The 23,523-nt window shown below is 38.0% G+C and overlaps 1 protein-coding gene across 5 annotated transcripts in view; it reads left to right on the top strand.

Annotated features, from left to right (window-relative positions):
• LOC309504396 (transcription factor COE3) overlaps window positions 1–23,523 on the top strand; it is a 107,270-nt gene that overhangs the window by 13,765 nt on the left and 69,982 nt on the right. For all 5 annotated transcript variants that reach the window (XM_082177468.1, XM_082177465.1, XM_082177466.1 and 2 more), the window contains exons 2-6: window positions 1,277–1,433; window positions 3,746–3,809; window positions 5,482–5,537; window positions 8,379–8,452; window positions 13,966–14,034. In XM_082177468.1, coding sequence (XP_082033594.1) covers window positions 1,277–1,433; window positions 3,746–3,809; window positions 5,482–5,537; window positions 8,379–8,452; window positions 13,966–14,034 — 420 coding nt within the window. The remainder of the gene's footprint in view (window positions 1–1,276; window positions 1,434–3,745; window positions 3,810–5,481; window positions 5,538–8,378; window positions 8,453–13,965; window positions 14,035–23,523) is intronic.

The raw sequence follows: 23,523 nt of genomic DNA, 5'->3' as shown, positions 1-23,523 counted from the left end.
TGATTTAGTGCTTAAGAAACATTTCTTATTGTTATCATACAAATGTGATACATAATTTCAGTATTTCTTGATTTTTATTTAGCATTTAATTAAAATGGTAATCAGTACTGTGCGTTTGGGGCGGGACTATCTGTTTGGCAACCAATGGCAGATGTGTTCGGGAAACCTGTTTGAAACAAGTCATTATCACTCATTTAAATAATACATACATATTTAATAATAATTATATGATTTATTTATAATTTAAATGTATTGTTGTTAATGAATATTTTAACGCATGTCAAATTTCTTTGTTAAAATGTAATGTTGGAAAAGTGTTAAGAGATAGACTGAGTGCTTGATGTCAGTTTCTGCTTGAGGGAAGGGATGCATGCATTACCACCCTATTAAAAATACAGATCACCTGCATTTTAATCTTCCTTCCTTTACTTCAGGCCTTTATCTCTCTCTGAGGACCATGTGTCCACTGATCCAGGTATGGCTATGGAAAGATGATCAGTGCTTGCGTCAGTGGACCAGGGCTGACGGTTTGATTGATAGGTGGAGGTGTAGGGTTGGCGTAGATGTGCGGGCCTCCTCCTCTCGGGCTGCCCGAGGATCCTCGGTCTCTGTCAGTCCGTAGTTTGCCACGCGTTCTAATCGATGCTCAAGTGCGCGAGTCAGGATGGAGTCTCCTATCGGCTGAACCCTGGGGAGGCCCGAGCAGGTTTGACTGACAGGTCAGGGAAAGAGGAACGCAGCAGTTGCCAAGGCGAGCCGTACCCAGTAGCGATTGGCAGCCGCAAAGGCAGACGGTGCCTTCTGGGGTCCCCGATCTGCGCCAGATTCCAATTGTTGAGGTGGCAGAGCAGAGAGGGGCAGACAATAGAGTTCATGGCACACACAGGGCATGAGAAAACAAGCCAAATATCTCTCTTCTAACCCCTCTCAGTTATGTCCTGTTATCTCTCTTTGTAACCACAGTAATTTCCTGTTTGTGTTTCCTATAGTCTTTGTCATTTTACGGGATTGTCGTATAAAGATACATGGGACATGGGCATATTCCCATGTAGAAAAGGGTTGTGAATTACATGCAGATTTTTAAAATGTTGACGTTGCGGTGACTTTTCAACAACACGGCGTTATATATTTATATGCAATGTGATATTATTTGTGAAAGTTCATGTGAAACTGCCATTTCATCTTTCTGCAAGCTCATGTTTTGAGTGATTATTTGGGTTACAGTACATTAATCTCTCTGTCTCTTTCTCTCCATCTCTCTCTCTCTCTCTCGTAGTGGTGTGGGTTTGGCAAGAGCCCATTACGAGAAGCAGCCTCCCTCAAACCTGCGCAAGTCAAACTTCTTCCACTTTGTGCTGGCCCTGTATGACCGGCAGGGACAGCCCGTCGAGATCGAGAGAACCTCCTACGTGGACTTTGTGGAAAAAGACAAAGTAAGCACTCTGTCACTAATAGACGCCGTTCCACAACGCGACAGGGTTTGCGATATGCTGGGGTGCTGCTTATTGAACTTAGAGAACATGCTAAGAATGGTATAATTGTTTTTAGATGCATTTTTTTTGTAAATTATTTTGGAAGATTTTTTTGTGTTAGAATAAAACCTCAAAGTAATTCTGATAAAGCCGAAAAGTTATCGTAGATTTTATTTTAAAATCTCTGAAAACCTCAAATGTGAGACAAAGATTTTGTCATCTCACACTTTGGTTATTTTTATTTTTATTGTTGCATAGGTCAAAACCATTGTTTATTGTCAGAAATGAATTTGATTGTAGTGTTTGTACGTTAAAAAGTAAAAGTAAAAAAAAAAAAAATATATATATATATATATACACACATATGTACGTTAATACCTTTTTTTTTTTTTTTTACAACAACACAAATTCCTAAACATTTTCAAAACCCTCTGCAACAATGTTTAATGTAAAGGTAAGAAGGAAAAAAAGAAAAGAAAAGTAAGTTAATAAATACTTATTGATCATACACATTCATAATTTAAATTATTATATTGTGTTTTGGACGTATTGTTCCACGATGCTGTTAATATAAATACTCATTTTATGAAACCAAACCAACATTTCCCAAATCCTCTGCAACAATGTTTCCTGTTTACACACATTGTTACATTTTTGTTGCAATTTTTGTTTCTTTGTTGTGTAGTTGCAGTATTTATAAGTGAGATCTAGCTTCTGGGCTTCACCCATTCTCAATAGTAGCTGTACCAAATTATACATCTAGGGGGCAGCAATGAGACCACTTTTTTTTTCATAAGAAGTGCATTAACAATATTATATAAAATGTTCTTATTAACTTCAAAGCATTATTTATTAAATGTTCTTATGAACTTTATCTTATGAGCATTATCACTTTTTTTTATTATTGAATTTAACTCAAAAATATTCAGCTTTTAGAATAAAACACTGTGTTTAGCTTATTTTTAGCGCACATTATTTTCTTCTTCTTCTGAGTCTGATTCTCAGTCGTGTGTTTGTACCTGCTAGCCCGCGGTGTGTGTCAGAGGGTAGTCCTGCTCACCTCACGGTGTGTGTGTCGGGGGGTTGTTCTCAGTAAAAGGTTACAGAGAACAGCTCCGCCCACAGTCATGCGGGACGGGGTCCAGCTGGCAGAGTCAGAGCTCTGTCCTCGCTGTCCGTTCACCTCCGCCATAACCCCCGCCCAGCATCCCCTCCACACACTCCTCCACTCCACCCTGGGTCGCTGCCAAGACACTACCACTAAACTTGGCAGTGAGGAGATAGAGAGAGACTGACGACATGTGTGGGTGTGCCGTGTTCTTGCGTCTCATTGGATTGATGTTACATCAGGGGAAAATAACTCACCTGAAGCCGGGATGTGATGCTTAAACGTAAACCTCACACGAGCTTAGTCCAAAAAAAGTGACATCAAATTAGGCTCACGTTTGGATGGACTGGAGTTCTTGTGCTGTGATTTTGAAATAATTTCGTAGTGAATGATTTTGATAGACTCACCAAAGACTTGAAGTAAGCCTTCAAATTAAGTCAGTAAGATAAAAAAATTTGACTTTAAAAGTTTAGGCTTTAAATTGATCAAAATTGACAATAAAGACATTTATAATTTCACAAAATATTTCGATTTCAAAGAAATGCTTTTCTGTTGGACTTACTATTTATCAAAGAAGCAACAAATCAGCACATTAGAATTATTTCTGAAGGATCATGTGACACTGAAGACTGGAGTAATGATGCTGAAAATTCAGCTTTGCCATCACAGGAATAAATTACATTTTTATAAGTTTAAAAATAGAAAATAGTTTAATTTTTTTTTAATAATATTTCACAATATTACTGTTTTACTTTATTTGCTGATCAAATAAATGCAGCCTCAGTGAGCATAAAGACACAAAAACATAAAAAAATTATACCGACCCCAAGCGGTTAACTGTTCTGTATTCAAGACTATAAGGAACTACATAGAAGAATGGATTGCTAAACCTGCACAAATAAACATCTAGTTGTGAATGTATTCTTATTTAATTGTAGTTTTTGCTAATTATTGTTGCCACAGTGACAGTGATTTCATAAGTCATTACCAGCAGTATGACATTCACAATTCAGATCTGAAGGTCAATGTGCTTAGATAACCTGTCTTGATGGTGAATGCTTTAATAAATTACCCCAATAAGCACAGCACACACATGTATATGCACAGTATGTTAGTTTTGTTTTTTATTCTCATACATGTCCTACTTGCTTTTGTGTTCTTTTAGGAATACAACGGTGAGAAGACCAACAATGGCATCCACTACAGGTTACAGCTTCTCTACAGCAACGGTGAGACCCATACTGCTCCTCCAAACCCCTTTCCATATCCCATCAATAACAAAGACATATTGCGAGGCAGAGCGAGGCCAACTGTAAACGATATGTAACCACAATCATGCAACATGTCTCATCACATCTGGGAGAGTATTTGAGAGCTCCATCTGTTTATCCTGAGAGGAGTTCATGCTGTTGAACACATTTGCCACCCTTTCACAGTTTACGCTCATGTCTAATGTCATTCCACGCTACTCACCCTCACAGACACGTTAAACATGGTCTCATTTGAGCTCTTAGTTCTTAGTAAGTATATACTGACTGGCCACATTTGTAAGAGCAGGTATGATGTTACACTTGTCAATATAAGTGATTTAAATTAATGATAATGTATATGTACATTGGCATCACAGGAATAAATTGTATATTAAAGTAGAAAACAGTTATTCAATTTTAATAATATTTCACAATATTGCAATTTTTACTGTTTATGTGATCAAATAAATGCAGCCTTGGTGAACATAAGAAACTTCTTTCAAAAACAGTAAAAAAAATGTGTTACTATGTTTGCATAATATGTGAACAACTATGAACAATATATAGAACAACTTGTTGACTTACACAGTCATGACCTCCTTTAAAGTAACTTTCATTAATATCCATATTTAACATTGGTACACTATTGAGCGCTTAACAGATCTTCAGTCAAATAATTATCACCCAAAAATTTTAATTATGTTATAATTTACCCTCATGTTGTTTAAAACCCATATTACTTTCTTTCTTGTCAACCACAAAACGAGAAATGCTGGTTGCGTTTTGTTTCATATAGTTACAATGGATTCAAAAAGGATGAAATAATTACTTTGAGTTGGATCTTTTCAAGAAATCTGTTCAATCTTTTCACAAAATAAGATTGATTCATTCATGATTCTGACTGATGCATTCGATTTGGGTTTGAAACGAAATTCGGGTGAATAAATTAAGTGAAGTTAAATTCCTTTAATGTACATTTAAACAATGCCACCTTGAAATATCTGAAAATTAAAATGAAAGTTATCATAAAGTGTGACTCAACTCAACATGTATGCTATAAGAAGATTCAGAACCAAAGACTTAATACAAGACTGTTCTCTTCTCCTGCTCTCCTTAGCGTAATGCTAACAGCTAGTGATGAGTGATTTGTCTATAGATGTGGATTCTCTGTCATCCACCAGCACAGAGACAGCAGGGCAAGAGAAAAGCAAGCTCTCACACTTTAAGGCGGGAAGATCATAAATAATAGAAAAACTGAGCCGAGTTTGTTTTTGCTAAGAAGCGTTAGCGGAATAGCTCAGTCAGCACGACAAACAGAACAGAATGTGCATAAACGTACTGTGGGGAAAAGAATAATAAAACAAATTAATTTCCACGATTTTCATAAGAATTTAGTCCCTTTATTTCGACTTGTCAAAACAATTGGACTCTGCGTTTTGGGGCTGGCTTTCTGTTTTGTTTGCTCAAAGAGCCTTTTAATTTGAACACACACTTGATTCTACAAGTATTTGTGTTGAAATATGGCACATTAGATTTTTTTTATTATACAACTGAGCAGGATTGCATTAAATGCAGAGCATATGAGAACATTTTTGTGTCCAAGATGCATGTTTATGTGCCTAATATATATTTATACCATTTAAACTTGTAGGTATCAGGACAGAACAGGATCTGTTCGTTCGATTAATAGACTCCATGACTAAACAGGTAAGTACTTCTTTTTTTTTTTTGCAATGTTTTTTGTTGTTATTGTTGTTGAAATTTTTCTCCACTCTGAAAGTTGCATTGTAAAGTGTATACAATGTAAATTTCACCAGATAATGAGTTAATAACTAAAATGTATTAAATTATATTATAAAACTACAACTACAATAAGTATATCCAACCTTGCCCGGATACATGCAAACTCACGTTAAGCGGTATGTACTATATAGCAAACTGCTTGATTGTTCTATCGTCGATAAATGTTAACTATATTAGCACTTGATTTATTAAAAGTTGGATATATAGTGGTACATCCTACTTTACCTGCGTACATACAGTATCCTCACGTAAAGCAATACTCTATAGCAAATCTTGGCTGCGTGATTGTTTATATCGTTGAAAACTGTAAACTATTATCACACAGCTCTCTACATAAAGTTGTATATAATAATAATAATAATAGTAATTCATTAATAATTCAACTTTATCTGCATACATACAGTACATTCACGTAAAGCGATACTATATAACAAATCTCAACTGCTTGATTGCTTGTATTGTCCCAAAATGAAAATTATATTAATGCCCAGATCTAAATGCGACTATAAGGCATGGAGATATTAAGATATCCTAAACATTAACATTATGATTTTCTAAAAAGCTTTGAAAATGCTTTGAAACAGCATGTATTGTGAAAAGCGCTGTACCCACATAAATTTGAGATGACTTAAAGTGCATGTGATATGAACCCCACGTGCAAATAAAAGTGCCATTAGAGATGCCTCTCATACCCCGAACTCAGTTCTGCACCTGCGTTCTTCATTCCGTCATAAAATGGACCAGACCTCAACCCCCTCCGGTCTTCACATGGCCTATCCTTTCCCCAGCCCAGCAGGTCCCACTGTCACTGCGTGTCAGCCTGTCTCAGATCAATATGGCAACCAGTTCCTCGACAAAGCATCAACCCCGGAGACCAATCAATAGGCCTTAATGTAGCTGCAGAGCCGACACGCTGGAGACAATAATCCTCCCGACGACAAAAAAGGGCTGTAGCTGTGCGTGCCCGTAAAATCCTTCTCCCAACCCGCGCACGCAGTCTTTACATATGTGCATCAACAGCGAAGCTGCGAATATCGATTGACAATGGACACGTTTTTTTTCTTCTAATTGAGAATACGAGGGATAAGGATATTGGTTGAGCTATGCTGCCTCCAATTTAAACATTTCCCCAAAATTAATTTAGCAAAATAGCTTTGTTCTACTAATCAAATTATTTCTTGTAAGGCGAGATGACTTAATTAGGAAACCAGGAAAGAGTGTGTTTGGAGTTCATGGAAGAGTTGTAACACTATTCCATATCGCTGGAGTCAGACGTGCTTGAAGACCTGGGGTGGGGCCACTACTGATATGGCGCCAGCGATGTGAATCAAGAACGATGATATATAAATATCGACCCGATCCACCTCCCGACCCCCTCCGATACCAAATCCCCTCCCCCTTCGACAGATTTGGAGGATGGTGATGAAGAGGAAGAGACTTTCATAGGCAGCGGAGAGAAAGATCAATAATGTAGAAGTGGTCGTTATCCTAAAAGTATTGTTCCCTAGGGCGTTGGGTCAACCCCGTCTGGCCGACTGACTGACTGAGTCGAGTAAGATGGAGGATAGTTTGAGGTGGATTGTGTTTTGCGTTTTTCTTATGTGTGTGTGTTTATGATGGATTCATCTTTACCGGTGATTGGGATGAGGTCTGGTTGGAAGGGGGGTGAGTCCTTTAACTTCCTTGATATGCACCGATCATCCGTCATTCAGGCCAGGCATGACAGCCCGATGACGGATGCCTGGGAGGAGGCCTCTCTTTCGGGGCCTGGCTGGCCATCTGGCTGCTCGGGTTGGATGCTGATGGGGAGAATGGGAAGATTGTTACTCCACATGAGCTCCAGCAGAGTCTGGATCCCCCTCAGATCGCTGCATACATCCAACCGTTGATGACCAGATTTAGCTTTAAGCATATGTTAAAGTTGTCAGCATGCTTCGAACCAAAAACATGACTAATGACCAGGTGTCAACATCCTAAGCATTTATCTTGAGCAATCGCTGGTTTCAGGATGAGCTAAAGGAGGGCTCAGCCAAGTGTCAAAAAGATTTTAAAAAAGTAATCATTTTAGTGAATACTATCTTCCAAACTACACTACCACTAAATTTTAAATTACTTTTATTCAGCAAGGACTCGTTCACTTAATCAAAAGTGACTGTAAAGACATTTGTAACAAAAGTTTTCTAATACAAATAAATGTTCTTCTTTTGAACTTTTTATTCAAAGTGTCTGGAAAGAATGTATCATGGTCTCCTCAAAAATATTTAGCAGCACAACTGTTTTCAGCATTGATAACTATAAAATAAATTATTCTTAAGCACTAAATCAGCATATTAGAATGATTTCTGAAGGATCATGTGACACTGAAGACTGGAGTAATGATGCTGATAATTCAGCTTTGCCATCACAGGAATAAAGGCATTTTAAAATATATATATACATATAAAAAAAAAAAATCACTTCTGGGGTAGGTTGTCACATTGTATTTAATGAACTTTTTTTCCTGGACAATAATTGTGGAAATTTGTCAATAGTTTTTTTGGTAGCCAACACTTTATGGTATGTGACTACAAAAAAAAAAGACTTAAAAAAAAAAAAAAAAAACCCTGGGAAATATTCACTGGTGTAAAAGTGTGACAACTAGCCCCGGTCTGCTCTGCCTAGTATAAAAAAATAATATGCAATATCTTTCTGCTTAACTTTTTATATTTAGCAATAACATGCATTTGTCTCTCTTTATTCCTTTAGGCAATCCTTTATGAAGGCCAAGACAAAAACCCAGAGATGTGTCGCGTTCTCCTCACCCATGAGATCATGTGCAGGTCAGTTCATATTTACCTCTCATTTCCTAAGACAAGATCCTAAGACCTCTATAACAAGCACAGCTCTTCTCACATTCAAAGCACTAACATATTGAACACCGCAATTTTTGAAGTTTCTTTTAATGCCTTATTAATCCCTTTTTTATTATTTAATGTGAAAAAAAGTATTACGCTCCATATTACTGATCACGATTCACTATCGCTGCATGAGAGAGGCTTTAGAAGAATATTAACATATGGTTTGGGAGTTCAGCTCACGGGTGTACCGCAGGGTTGCATAGGTTGGCCTACACGATTCTTCCCGCTCCACTGTGAAGTCCTACAGGGCTTTCCTCATTACATTGACCTTAATGCAGTGTAATTATGGGTTCACAGTAGGCTTGCGTGGCTGGAGGCCTGGATAGAGGGGTGTTGTCCATGAATTTTTGCCTGATGGCCATTGGAGGGGGTATGGACCAGTAGGGGAGCAGGGCTGGGGGGTTGAGGAAGTTAAGGGGGCTCAGATGCTGATGTCCTGGGTGACAGGGGGCTGACCAGGTGGGGATCTCAGAGTTAATAATGTAAAGAGGGGAAATTATAGGGCTTTGTTTGAGACCCGGGGCAGGTGGGAGACACAAATCCTCCAATGTGGCGAGAAGACAAAAATAATTAGAATACCGATTAGGGCTGCACGATATAGCAAAATAAAATGGATATTGTGATATGACTGCATGATTGCAGACTGCAATTAAATAAAATAAATGTATACCATGTTCTGTCTGAATACTCGTTTCTGATTGGCTTGAAATAAAACATTTTAATGCACTGGTAGTTCCAAGTCAGTTTAATCACCGTTGTAGATTAAGGTGCTGCTTTCATTGAAGCGCACACACACATACTTGCATCACTTGCACACAGAAACTTTCATGAGCACAAAAACTTGTCCATGCTGTCGACATAAATTAGCTTCGCTGCTGAATTGCAACATTAAATTACTCAGCAAGGAGATTGTAATGTCACTGTTTTTTAAGTAATTAAACTCACAGCTTCATTAATTGTAGAGAGACGCTGAACAGACGCAGGTAATTCACGCACACATCTCTCTCTCTCTCTCTCTCTCTCTCTCTCTCTCTCTCTCTCAATAGGCTAATTCATTCAAATAAACGTTATAATTCAATCACATAAATGTAACCTATACTTTATCTCAGTTTCTGATTTAAAGCGGACAGAATAATTAATTCTTTCCAAATATAGCTATTAAAGTCATCTGGTGAAAATTAACAAAATATTGCAGTGTCAGATTTTTACAATATCTTGCAGCCCTACTACCGATGCAGTTTGCGTCCAATATTTTTTATATTTTTAATTAATGCTAATGTTCTTTGCTTTGCTCTGACAGAGAATTGCCTAGAACAGAGACAGTCAATTATTATGGGGAGCATGTCGAGTTATTAAAGTGTTGATGGGAATTTCAACACATTCCAAATCATTAAGATGGACTTTGCTAATTATGTTCATCACTGAAGTGATTCCATCTGGCTGCCACCAGTGCTACATAAATCTCACAAATGCTTCACCCTATAAAGTGGACATCATCACTTCCAGAAAACTCACCTGTTTTATGCCACACAGCACTGGATGTTGGGTATTCTGTGCTATTTTCTCCCTCAAGGAACCAAGCTTTCTTGTAGATGATTTCGAAACAGGTTCCATTTCCATAATGATGGCTCAGTTTGAGTTGGTCATTATGTGATTGAGTGTGATTATTAACTGCCTCCCCTGATGAATGGTGTGTTTCCATTCGCTAATGAGAGCGAGATGAGAGATATTTCCCCTGTCTCTCACTCCCAGGTGATAGAACTCTTTATCAGGGTCCTGACGGAGTCTGCCTCACCTGCAACACCCATCAACAGACTGAAAGCACAGCAGATGTTCATGGCAAACTTGATGTTCTTGTCCCAGACGTGAGGATGAGTGTCCTATGGTCCCTTTCAGGTTTAATAAATAGCAATTGTTTTGGAGATCATTTCCTTTGTGTGGTAAATGAGCTTAGCAAACGACTTTGACAGATTAATTGGCATCTCTTGTAAGCAGAGTTACTATATTGCCACATGAACATACTCACAGACACCAAGAATTTTAAGAATGTTGTTCTGAGATTTAGCTGGTTTGCATGGCCCCATTAGCTGCTTTGTAACCATTAAAAATGAATTTGCTCCTATTGACAAAATAATTTTTACAAAAACCCAGAGATGTGTCACGTTCTCCTCACCCATGAGATAGTCAATGCAAGTCAATTCATATTTACCTCTCATTTCCTTAGACAAGATCCTGAGACTTCTATAACAAGCACAGCTTTTCTCACTTTCAAAGCACTTTCAATGCCTTATTAATTCCTTTTTTATTATTTAATGTGAAAAAAAGTATTACTCTTCATATTACTGATCACGATTCACTATCGCTGCATGAGAGAGGCTTTAGAAGAATATTAATATACCAAATAAATTAAAAAGGGAGTTTTTATTTATATTATTTGTATAATTTGTTATATTTTCCCTGTCTACTGCTTTTGAGGGTTGGGTACTATGTCCATCAACCGATCAGTCTGTCGTTATGTCATTTGCGGCTCAGGGGATTGGCTTAAATATTTTAATGTGGTAGGTGGTTATACATTTTCAAGATTCAGACTACAAGTAAATGGATTGATTAAACAGAAATTGACTTACAAATGACAGTGTTTTTTTATAGATGGAAATAATATGCCCTTAAAAATCAAATCCAAGGTGCAAATTTAGCTTCTTAACTGAAAAGTTAAAAGTTAGAAAGAGTCTGGTGTTCTCCGTAATGTACCGTACAAAGGAATTTGTCATGGGACAGGACTTGATTTGCCTTCAACCATTCAAGGTCCTTCCTGGTCATCCCAATGACTTGAAATTGGCACTTCAGAGTCTCCAAATGAGGCATCGCAGCAGATAGTTGGCATGGCGCATCTACAAACTCATGGCGCGTGGTGCACAGTGGGCACGGACTGGTCTCTGTCCGCCAGCCTGGATGAGGATGCTGTGTTGGAGAGGTCTGTCATCGGCTCTCACCCTCCAGTCAGGCAGCCTGGTGCATATGATTAGCCCTGGCTACATCCTCTCTGTGCCTGACTGGGTAATTACAACACTTGCCCTTTGAAAACAAGCCCTCTATTGACATCCATTCTCTCTGTCCTTCTCTATCGTTTCATGTCTTATCTTACCCCTTCAGCATGTTCCACTCTATCTGATGTTAGTCTTAAGATTCCCCAGGGAAGCTTTGAAGGCTGTTTTTTTTTTATAAGCCTCGCTCTGATATTGCACCCTCATCCGATAAACCCACCTTTCTAGTTTTTGAGTGAATCTACTTTAGTATACCGGAGGTCCGTCTGGTGGACTAGTGAGGGCCACTGTGGAGATAGCAAGCTGAGTAAGTAGCTCTTAAAGCATCTGTTCCTCAATCTATGTCTAATCAGTAGGAGCGACCAGAGTAGGTGCCTCTCTACAGCCGCACAGCTTGTCCTAAGGTTGGAGCCGCATTTGTTTTCGTGGTTCTGGCCCTTCGTCATTAACCAAGCCAGGGCTAGCCTGCTCAGACCCTGGAGGGAACGCCATTAAGGCCACATTATGGACGCTCCGCCAAGGTTTGTTTTTGCGAACGGGGGCCCGGGCCTCCCTCTGGACCTGGCTGTGCTCCTGGGGTCCAGTTTGTTTATAACACTTCTTTCGCAGTTTGAGGAGGTTGTCACCACAGCCTCACCATTGGGTTTCCAATGCTAATTGGTCTCCTGGAAGTTTGCTAATGGTTCCAAGTAGCTGGGGGAATAAATTATGGTGGCGCGCACTATGGCAACAGTCACATACACAAAGAACAGGAAAACAAGGAAACGGTTTATGTTTTTTCAGGTTCTTAAAGATCAAACAATGTGATAAATGATTCATAAAGTCAGATCATTTTGCATTCAGTGGCTCTAAGTGAGGATTATTTGTCAAATGGCAATCTAATGCATGACAGCATGAAGAAAGTAGGATGAATATATCAGGAGTCTTACTGGTCGGAAAAATCTATACAATATGATTTGAAGTTATTGCTTAGCTAATCTCAATCGAGGGTAAGGATTTTTTTGTTTAAGCATCTACTTCATCATTTTATCAAACTGTGCAGAGAAAAATGGAGTAGGTACACCAACTTGATGTCTCCCGCTTTGTTATTCAGGAGTGCTGCTGCTTCATGATTAATTTTGATTATGCTTAGTCATCATTCATAAAAAAAATCTATATTTTCTTTAAATATGTTATATTATAAAAAAATAAATATTAAATCATATTTTTAAGAATATATATATATATATATATATATATATATATATATATATATATATATATAAAAAATACAAAAAATTAATATAAAAAAAACTTTAAATATATTTTTAAGTGTAATATTTAATATTTTTATGCAATGCTATAGTTAGGGGGGAAATTATTTGGGATTATTTATTATATTATTAGGTCCAAATTCTTAGGGCTATTGCTGTCTCTTGCTGCAAAAAACTAAATCCTGCAGGAAGCACTACTGCAACACTATTTCTCTTCTGACTGATGATCTCAAGCTGATGAGATTAAACTTAATTGGAACCATTTTCACAAAGCAGGCGGCACCAGTGGTCTCACCAGTTTGGTTGGCAAGGGGTGAATGGGCAAGGCGGGATGTATTTAGGGGAACCACATGCCACCAGATGAGGTGCCAGCCTGGGGCGAGGGCATGGGCAAGGGCAGAGGTGATGACAGTGTCGGAGAGGAGCATTTGGGAGAGAGCCGCTGCACCAGGACTTCTCTGGGTGCTGTCCAAACTGTCAGAGGCTGGCTGAGTGACCTTGGCGGGGGCCCAGCCCAGCTGGAGCACAGGGCGAGAGGAGAAAAAGGGCGACCTGTCAGGCAGCCACCAGCTTGGAAAGACTTGCCGGTCACCACATAGCTCCATCCCTACCTCTCAAAGAACAGAACAGAGCAGAGCATTTCTTTTAAGCATCAAAGCAAATCTCTTTTCTTCTGTGGTCTTTCAGAGCACTTTATGTCCTTTTTCTTTGGTTCCAAATCAAGTCACTCTTCTCAAATTTTGTATTTAAAAATCTAATTGAACATCAAGCTGGTTGTGAAAAAAAATGAAAAAAAGAGAAAGAAACAGTCACTTTTGTGTTTCTTGCTATCTAAACCAAGAGTAAAAATAAACACAATCATAAAAGTGATTATAATGTATGTTTAATAAAAAATGTGTCATCCAAATATATTATTATATTATATATTCTTTGTAAATACAGGTTAAATTGAGATTATTATGCAACTAATTGCAGATTTTAATGTCGAATGTTTGAGTCTATTGACACCCAATGTTTTTGGTGTTGATATATTCAATATTGTACTGAGGTCGCAGTGGCTAGTATCGCACCAAAACATTTTGATATTGATCCAACCCTATTAGATAGGCATGTAACTTATGTCTTTTATCCATTTCAGCCGGTGTTGTGACAAGAAGAGCTGCGGAAACCGAAACGAGACGCCATCTGATCCTGTCATCATTGACAGGTAAGAACATCTTGTATCTTCCTCTTGCCCCCCAAAAAGGAAAGACGCCTGCACCTACTGACACCTGGATATTTTATTAATGTCCATTTTGGGGGTAAATCCTCAATCAGACTAGTGAGTGAAAGATCATTTGCGAAGTTTGTATACACATTCTCCTCTTGACAAATGCAGCTCTCGCAGGGGTTCATGTGTAGATGGAGCGATAGGATTCTGAAACATTTGGAGATATTGAATATATTGCATGATTCCCATCCTTTTTGCCTCCCCCCCTGGGTTAATGCCACATGTTTTTACTTTTAGGTTTGCTAACTGCTTATTCCTTTCTGAATACGTTTCTAAAACTCTTTACCCTGTTGACTGGACTTCTACCCACTAAAAGCATCTGTAGGGAGGTTTTGTAATGACTGGAATGGAGTAGACGAGATTGTGTGAGAGAGTGTGCACTTCCAAACAGGACAGCAGTGAGAGTGTCCTCCTTGGGCACAGGGGTCATTACCAAATCCATGTTGGCTCATTAGACTGGCCTTGGAGCGTATCCAGCGGACAGAAGTGAAGGGAGCCGGAAATCAGTGACCCTCCCTCTTTCTCAACACACACACACTTACAAAAGCGCGTACGCACAACCACACACGAAATCTTCTCACCTCTAGCTGCCATGGAGTGCATCTGATTGGTGTAAGGTCCGAACCTGCAGAGATGATGTCACCTTTTCATGCTCTCGGTGTCTTTTATGGAATGTACCATTATTTAGCCGCTCAGTAAATGACAAAACCCTGCAGCCATTATTGCATCCACGCCGGCAAACAAACTACCAATAATGCCAATTTACTAACAACCGACTGGGCGAGAGAACCATCAAAGGCGCGACAAAATACGACAAAAGCGTGCGCGAGAGCGTTTGAATTTTTCATCTCTCTACAATGAGGCTGATATTGCCATCTGAAATGTTTCCTCTGGGAGTAGTCTGAATGAATGGCGCTACGTGGGGGCTGAATCGCTGATGTCTAGCTTGTGTGTGTGTGCCAGCCACATCCGAACTCCTCATTACGCTGACCAAAACCCATTCTAAAGTGTTTACGGGTGACAGCGGATGCGTGTGATTTAAGGCGGACCGGTCCATACGACTGCATTTTAGCGCCCTATTAAGATGGGCAGTATTTATAGGAGCGCCGCCCTGAGCTCCTTAAACCAACAGATAAATCAGTTCGGCGCGAGGGGCGGCCGCCGGCCCACCATGCAAATCAGCTGTAGCGCCCGTCACTGTAAAAGGCTTAATGACGGCCATTCATTCTTCCCTCCACAATCTCTACCTTTGTTTCAAGCACAGATCTGCTCTGTAAATCAAGACCTGCTGTGCACGGCTGTGCGGCTCCATGCATCACAAATAAGAGCCCTCGGACGCGCACGCGCACCCTTGCATTAGCACAGCCAGGCCTGGTGGCATTCAAAGGAATCATTTTTCACCCCTGCCTCTCTGTTAGTTTGGTCTCATCAATTTTGCCCCATTGATCGTGATGTTTACTGCTAATGGAGACGATAAACAACAACAAACAAAAGAGCTTCACTTGATTCTTTTTGATTTCGGCCCATTATCGCCTGTCACAGGAAATAAGGCAATTGCGGCGACACAGTCACTTCCTGTCCTGTTTCAGCTTCGTAAAGGCGAGTCTATTCACTTGTTAAGGGTTAAGTACGGGTCAGAAAGGTCAGGGGTCGTATCTCACTACCCCTTTACTAACACAAAACTGGAAGCACTTGCATTACATGCCATTTATAGATCAAGAAGTGCTCAGGGAAGAGTCAATTTGTGATGGGCTGAATGAAATATTGCTCCGCAAGCTTTAAAACAGGTGTTAGTACAAGCTAATTTTGCAATTAGATTGTCCAGAGAGTTCTCTTAGTTGGACAATAAATTGTGCAGCGCTGTCAGTGCTTAGATGGGTCCGGTCTAATTACCTCCTTTTTCCTCTCAACCACCCAGCCTCAAACATGATCATCATAATTCGCCTCTATGCTTTTCATTTTGAGTCATGCACGAAGAGAGAAATGAGATGATAGAAAAGGGTTAACATCCATTTCCATGTGACCTTCCTGACCTTTGCTCCATGTCTATGTTCACCAGTGTCTCTCCTCTTATCTCTTCATCAGGAAAGCATGCTTTCATGAAGGTCCTATATAGCATATAGCATAGAATAGTAGATGTGTGAAAGTGAAGGGAAAGCCAGTTCTTAAGATGTGTGTGTGTGTGTGTGTGTGTGTTTGCGTGGAGTGGAGCACAAAAGTCTGAGACCATACTGAAAATCTGGCAAAAAAAGAAAAAAAAATTTAAAGGAAAGATCAATTTCTTTAAAATTCAACGTTTTCACTTTTTTACTCTTTTGATAACATAATTTGTTTTTAAAAAAGCATTCGAAAAATGGGGGGGGGATATGATTTATATTTAAGATTTTTAAATATATTTATAATATTAAATATAATATTACAAATAATAAAAATAATATTAAATAAATTCAATGAATTTGTTTTAATGTTTAATAAATTAAAAGAAAAAGAAAAAAGACATACAATTATTTTAATATATAGTTATTTATATTATTAATATTTACATTTTATTTTTATGTAATATACATTATATTAATATATCCAAATATTTTTAAATATTTTTAAATTAATAGTACAAAATAGAAGCATTTTCACAACTGGTCCTTCTCTAAGGAGTTATCCCTCTGCTTTATTATTTATATGTGTGCTTGTGTCAGAACTTAGCCCTGTGTATGTCTGTCTGAGTAAGATGGTGTCTATACAAATGTGCATGTGTGTCTGAACTTCAGTTTAACCCTTATTTTGAATGTTTGTATGTGATAGGACTGTGTGTGTGTGTGTGTGTGTGTGTGCTTTGTACATATGTGTGCATGTCTGTGTCAGAGCTTAACCCTGTGGGGGTGGCTGCTGGTTTTTGGTTATCAGCCTCTCTGGACTCTTCCCAGCAATCGCGTTCTATTGATCGAGCTGCTCGCCCATCGGTGCCGGCCAGATTAAGAGTATAGATTTGCAATAAAAGAAGGACATTACTGGGCAGCCTGGGTAAAATTGAAAAAAATGATGAGCTCTTGGAAGTGGAGATGAGTCAGAGGCAGAACAGAAGGGTGTTAAAGAGGCAGATTTTATGTATGTGTGTGTTAGAGACATATTACAGGCGGACACTGTACATGTATGACATTATACACTCAGGACCAGGAAGTCTTAGCTCGTTTTAATGTGCTTTAATGTGGAATATTAAGAGGAGTGATGCAGCTTTTTTATTGATTAACCATTTTTAGAGTAATAATTTGCAGTCAATCTTAGCTGTCACAAAAGCAGCATTTTATTATCATATAAAAACACTTCTTAAAGGTGAAGTGTGTAATTTCTGCACAACTAGTTTTAGTTCGAGTTGCAAAAATAACACTCCTCCTATCTGACATTGGTAAAATGTTTGCCAAAAAATATTGTTTAAGTGTTTTAGGTTGGATTCACACTAGGCCTGTATGTTATAGAGGTATGTTTTAGTGTGCGTGTGTGTTTTATATGTGAAATATGAATGATCATGGTGTAGGGGCAGGTGGCCCGTTTGGCTGGTTCAATAATTCAGTATATCCTGTCCCTCACAGGAGGACCCGTCTTGCCCCCTATTCCGCTCTCGTACACACTTCTGTGGAATAGAAAAGGAAACCAGGGGAATGTAAAGAAAAAGGGAAAGAGAGAGTGAGTTTTGAGTATTCTGCAGTAGCACGGCTGTTAGCCCTGGTGGTGGCACTCTGATAAAAACAGTGACAGATGCAGGTGAAATGAGGCCAGTCGCCATGACGATGTGGAGCGTAAAGTTCCCATAGCCATTCTCGAATGGTCATCTCTCATTAACCCTGAGTCTATTGAGCCGTTTTTACCCAAAGCACCCCCATCAACCGTAGAAGCGATTGCGAACACAATCATTCCTGTGCTTTTAGCCTGGACTTTAAAAGTTATTATGTTTTTTTGTGCCTTTTCTGTATAGTAAGAGATGACAGGAAATGATGGAAGAATTGGATAATGACATGTTGCGGGTCAATTGAGACCCATCACAATTACATTGCGATCGCAATAAAAAAAAATTCCCCAAACATACACCACAGCTCAATGTGTCTTGGGCCACCATTCCAATACATATCATATCTTACAATGTCAGCACTAATTTTGCAACCACGACCTAATGTGTACGTGTGTGTTTATCATAGCCGTAACACGATGATGACCTTGAGTGGCCGACTGAGAGGATTGAAGGGAAATACGACAGTCGCTGTTTGTGCTGTAGACCTCTCCTCTTACACGCGGGCTATCTGTTTCAACTCTCGCTACACCAGCAACACAGCCAGGCCTGCAAATAGAAAGCCACACAACCACAAGCACCTTCCCTCTCGGTTCTGTTGTTACAGGCTCACCCTCTGCCGCACAAGCCTCCAACAGAAGGTTAACTCACTGTAACTTATCTGGAGCACCAGCTTCCGCGTGGACTTGGATGTTTACTGTCTTGTTGTTGCAGTATCATCCATGTGTGCCAATAAGACTTGTGTGCCACATATCAAGACTTTCACTTAAGAAAAATCTCTTTCACTTTATATACAGTATATACAGTACCAGTCAAAAGTTTGGAAACATTACTATTTTTTATGTTTTTGAAAGAAGTCTCTTATGCTCATCAAGCCTGCAGTTAAAAAACAAAACAAAACAAAAAACAGTAATATTATGAAATATTATTACAATTTAAAATAATGGTTCTCTTTTTTAATATATTTTAAAATGTAATTTATTTTTGTGATGCAAAGCTGAATTTTCATCAGCAAGTACTCCAGTGTTTGTCTTATGATCCTTCAGAAATCATTCTAATATGATGATTTGAAACTCAGTTATTATCAATGATGGAAACAGTTGTGCTGTTTAATATATTTTTTTGGAATACTTTTTTCAGGATTCATTGATGAGTAAAACGTTAACAGCATTTATTCATTAAAACAGCATTTATTCAAAATAAAAACATTTCTAACAATATAAATCGTTACCATCACCTTTTATCAATTTAACGCATCCTTGTTGAATTAAAGTACTAATTTCTAAAAAAAAAAATAGTTATTGTTCCCAAACTTTTGAACGGTAGTGTATATTGTTACAAAAGATTTCTATTCTGAATAAATACAGTTCTTTTTAACTTTTTATTCCTCAAATAATCCTGAAAAAAGTATCTCAGGTTATAAAAAAAATATTAAGCTGCACAACTGTTTCCAACATTGATCATAAATCAGCATATTAGAATGATTTCTGAAGGATCATAAGACACCAAAGACTGGAGTACTTGCTGATGAAAATTCAGCTTTGCATCACAAAAATAAATTACATTTTAAAGTATATTAAAAAAGAGAACCATTATTTTAAATTGTAATAATATTTCATAATATTACTGTTTTTTTTTGTTTTTTTTTTACTGCAGGCTTGATGAGCATAAGAGACTTCTTTCAAAAACATTAAAAATAGTAACGTTTCCAAACTTTTGACTGGTACTGTATATATATATATATTGCATGTTCTAATTGAATATCTGAGCATTTTTAGGTATTTGTTCGTGCACTTTTTTTTTTCACTTTTAATTTGTAGCTTTATTTATTTGTTTATTTATTTAAATATTTTAATTAATATTTGTTGATTTTTTTTCTATTAAGATAATTTTATTTATTTATTGAGTATTCAGTTACTTACATTTTTTATTAAAAAATTTTTTTTCATTGAATGTCTCTTTTTTTCTCAGTTGAAAAGCTGGATTTTTTTTCTCTTTTCTCATTTTTTTGTCATGGAATCTCATTTATTATTATTTTTATTGTTTTAATTTTAAATATTTAAAAAATATTTCCTTTTTTTATTTTTTTATATGCATCTAGCTAAAAATGTTCTTCATACCAGAAGTTAAGCTTTTCAGTAAATAAGGTTAAGGCAATGTAATTGTAAGGTTAAGAGCAAACATTTGTTCCTCTTTGCTGTTGACATTTTCCATACATGTAAAGAGCTTTGAGTAAAAGGCCTGCACTTCTATTTCTTCACTTAAAAACAGATGAAGCAGTCGTTGAGGCTAGCAGGAGTTATAGCAGAGTGAAGGGCATCTGTAGTGCCTGTTTACAGCTCTCTATGGGGAAGTGTTGTGTTTGCATCCAGAGCCTGAGGTGAGATGTGTCTGGGAGCCTGTGGGGCCGACAACTGTAGGCCCAGGCTCAGTCACAGCCTGCAGAACGGCCCCGGGGCCTGCAGAGATGGATGTGCTCCTGAGGGCCCACTCTGATGGAGAAAGAGAGAAGCAGAAAGGAATGAATAAAAGGAGGGGAAAAACCCAAACAAAACAACAACTACGCATCTGTCAGTTCTTACACCATTATGCTGGTTTTCATGCCTAACAGTTCAACTCCTTTAGGGATGCTGTTAGATGCTCCGAGCAAGAATCTCCAAACAGCCAGGTGAGCATCGCCTCCTTCCAGTGAATGGCAGAGTGTGTTTGGGGTCATGGGAATCTGATCGCCCCCCTCCAGCAAATGTGGAAGTGTTGCAGCTAAATCCACCCCTCCAGTGCCTGTCACTAATGCTAGCATTATCCCTCGCTACCCCTCTGCGAGGGAAAAGCTATCGATCGTTTCTTCCTCATCCCTCTGTCGACATATCGCTGCCTCCTGCGGGTCTCAAAGAAGGAACGCTGGGTGCTGTGTAATCTGGGAAAGTAAACACAGGCAGGGGTCCTCTTAGCCACGCCCCAGTATTGATTTGACTAAGATCATGCTGACTTGTCTGGGATACCACTGAACTGGACCTGAACCCCGTGTCCGACCCACATTCTGACGCCAGAGGGCTACTGTATATGATCTCAGACTAAAATCTGATGAACTATGAATTTTGCCTAAAACTGCCCATTAACTCTGGTAAAATCTCTGTAATTCACTCTCTCCTGTCTCTAGGAGGGCTTCGATATGTATATGTATATGTGTATATGCAATTTATATTGCTTAGTGCGATTGTCAAATCACAGAGGTTGTGATTTAATTAAATATATATATGCACTACCGTTTTCAGAGTGATGCGCGCCATTTACACGTGTAGTTCATGAAACAATAGTTACTGTTGAAGAAGTTAAGGTGTAAATATTGGTATTGTCATTTTACAGTAAATATAGTTATTTTTATTACTTGAGTATTTATTTTACAGTACAATATTACAATATTTCTTATTGTCAATTATCACAATAATAATCACAATAATCAGTCATAATAAATATTATTTTATAGTTGTGTTGAATTACTCATATTAATATTGAATTACATTTTTGTGGGAAAAAAACATTTTTCAACACTAGAAATAATTAGTTAATTATTTCAGTCCGAAATTGCTAGTAAATTTCACTAATAATTACAAAGAAATGGAAAGTAACACATTGAAATAAATGTTTTTTTTTAAGTAGAAAGAATTAAATCGTATTTTCTTGTAAAACATACTCCAATAAACTTTGTTTTCATTTACAACTTCAACAAATATTTTTTATTAACAGTGAAGCTTTTCCTAAATCGTTTACATTAAAAGGATTTTGCCATTTAAAAAGTCTTCAGATTAAAAAGTAATTTTTCAGTTGTTGTTGTTTTTCTATGCAGATGAACTCCCCAACAAAATTACCCAAATTATTCAATCTGTCCAAATATAGCTTTTCAACTCATATGGTGAAAATTCCTGTATTTTTTAATATCTCAGTATATATCGCAGGAAATAAATATCGCAATGTCCGTGTTTTACAATATTGTGCAGCCCTAGTCTCTAGCAACAAATAATTGATCAGATTTGTAATTATCAAATACATCCAGCGTGCTTCTACCCACTCTCTGATAACTTTACCCCCTCTCACCTTAGTAACGGAACTTCTGCCCAATTAAAAACAGCCCTAATGAGGCCCTGCTGTTTTGCATCAGAGGGTTCTGTGCCATGGTTCATTAAGGTGGCTCTCTCCATGGTGCTGATTCTGGCTAGCAGATGTGAAGGGGGTTCGCATTCTCCTCCTTAAGCTGCTGAAAGGGTAGAGAGCTACTGTCGCCCCATAGAGATCCAGACCAGCATGGGGCTCCGTGCAGGTCATGGTCTGGTCAAACTGCAGATGTTCTCGAGAGGTGCTCACACATAACGCTGGTTTTGAATACAGAATGCATCTACGGTTAAACGTATCAAAAGTAGTTCTGACTTATCATATACCGGGATATTCTACCTTTTTTGATCTTTTAGGTCTAATCATTTTTAGTAATCAATTTAGTTGTATACCATGGCCTACACTGTTATCACGTTTTTTACTTTTGTCAAATCAATTTAGAAAATGTATTTGGTTTAGATAACATAATATTTAGAATTTCTGTTGATTAAACCAATATCCTTCATTGTATTAACATATTTTTGGATTTCAATGAACTCAAAATTTTAAGGCAATAATGTTACTTACTTTAAGTTAAACCAACAATATATATGGGGGTGGTAGTGGCGCAGTGGATAAGACACATGCCTTTGGTGTGAGAGACCCGGGTTCGAATCCACTGTGAGACACCAATGTGTCCCTGAGCAAGACACTTAACCCCTAGTTGCTCCAGAGGCGTGCGACCTCTGACATATATAGCAATTGTAAGTCGCTTTGGATAAAAAGCGTCAGCTAAATGAATAAATGTAAATGTAAATGTATATATTTTTTTTTTTACAGTGTAACCACATGTAAAGTTAGTGACAACACATTTTTCTCATTTCGAAGTTTTCAAATTTCACATTGAATATATTTCCTCATTTATTTGTTTTGTATTTTTTATTATCATAAAATATTTGATTTAGCATTCTCACTTTTTCTTCTCATAGAATTTCCATTCCGTTCAATTTTTTTCCTCATTGAATATCTGAACACTTTTTTTCTCACTTAATTTTTTGCACTTTCCTCATTATATATCGGAATATTATTTCCCTCATTTTCAGTGAATATCCAGTTTTACTCTGAAATGTCACATTATGGAAATAAAATGGGTTGCAAACTCTGTTTCATGCTAATATAGAACTATGTGGTGTAGGACCATTGAGATTATACTGTGACCGTTAGGTTACAACGTGACAAAAATAGATACCAGTGGACTGACAGAACGTATTGTCACTTGTTGTTGGGACAAAAACTTGATGAGATACACAATTTATCGCTTTTTGTTTTATCAGGTTGTGCATGGTTAGGACGCAATGTTATGTCATTGAACACAATAAAACCTACGGTAGATAAACGGTAACAAAAGCAGAAGAAAGGTCATTTCACTTAGATTTCCCAACTGGATCAGGATGAGATATGTGAGCTGAACTCTACAGGTTCAAATCTAGTCAACCTCACAACCTAAATCCCACACAGCTGAACAGCGGGACAACACAGCGGTATAGAATGTCCTT

Source organism: Leuciscus leuciscus (assembly GCF_965113295.1).
Source record: "Leuciscus leuciscus genome assembly, chromosome: 8".
Lineage (NCBI taxonomy): Eukaryota > Metazoa > Chordata > Actinopteri > Cypriniformes > Leuciscidae > Leuciscus > Leuciscus leuciscus.
This window is presented reverse-complemented; position numbering and strand designations above follow the sequence as displayed.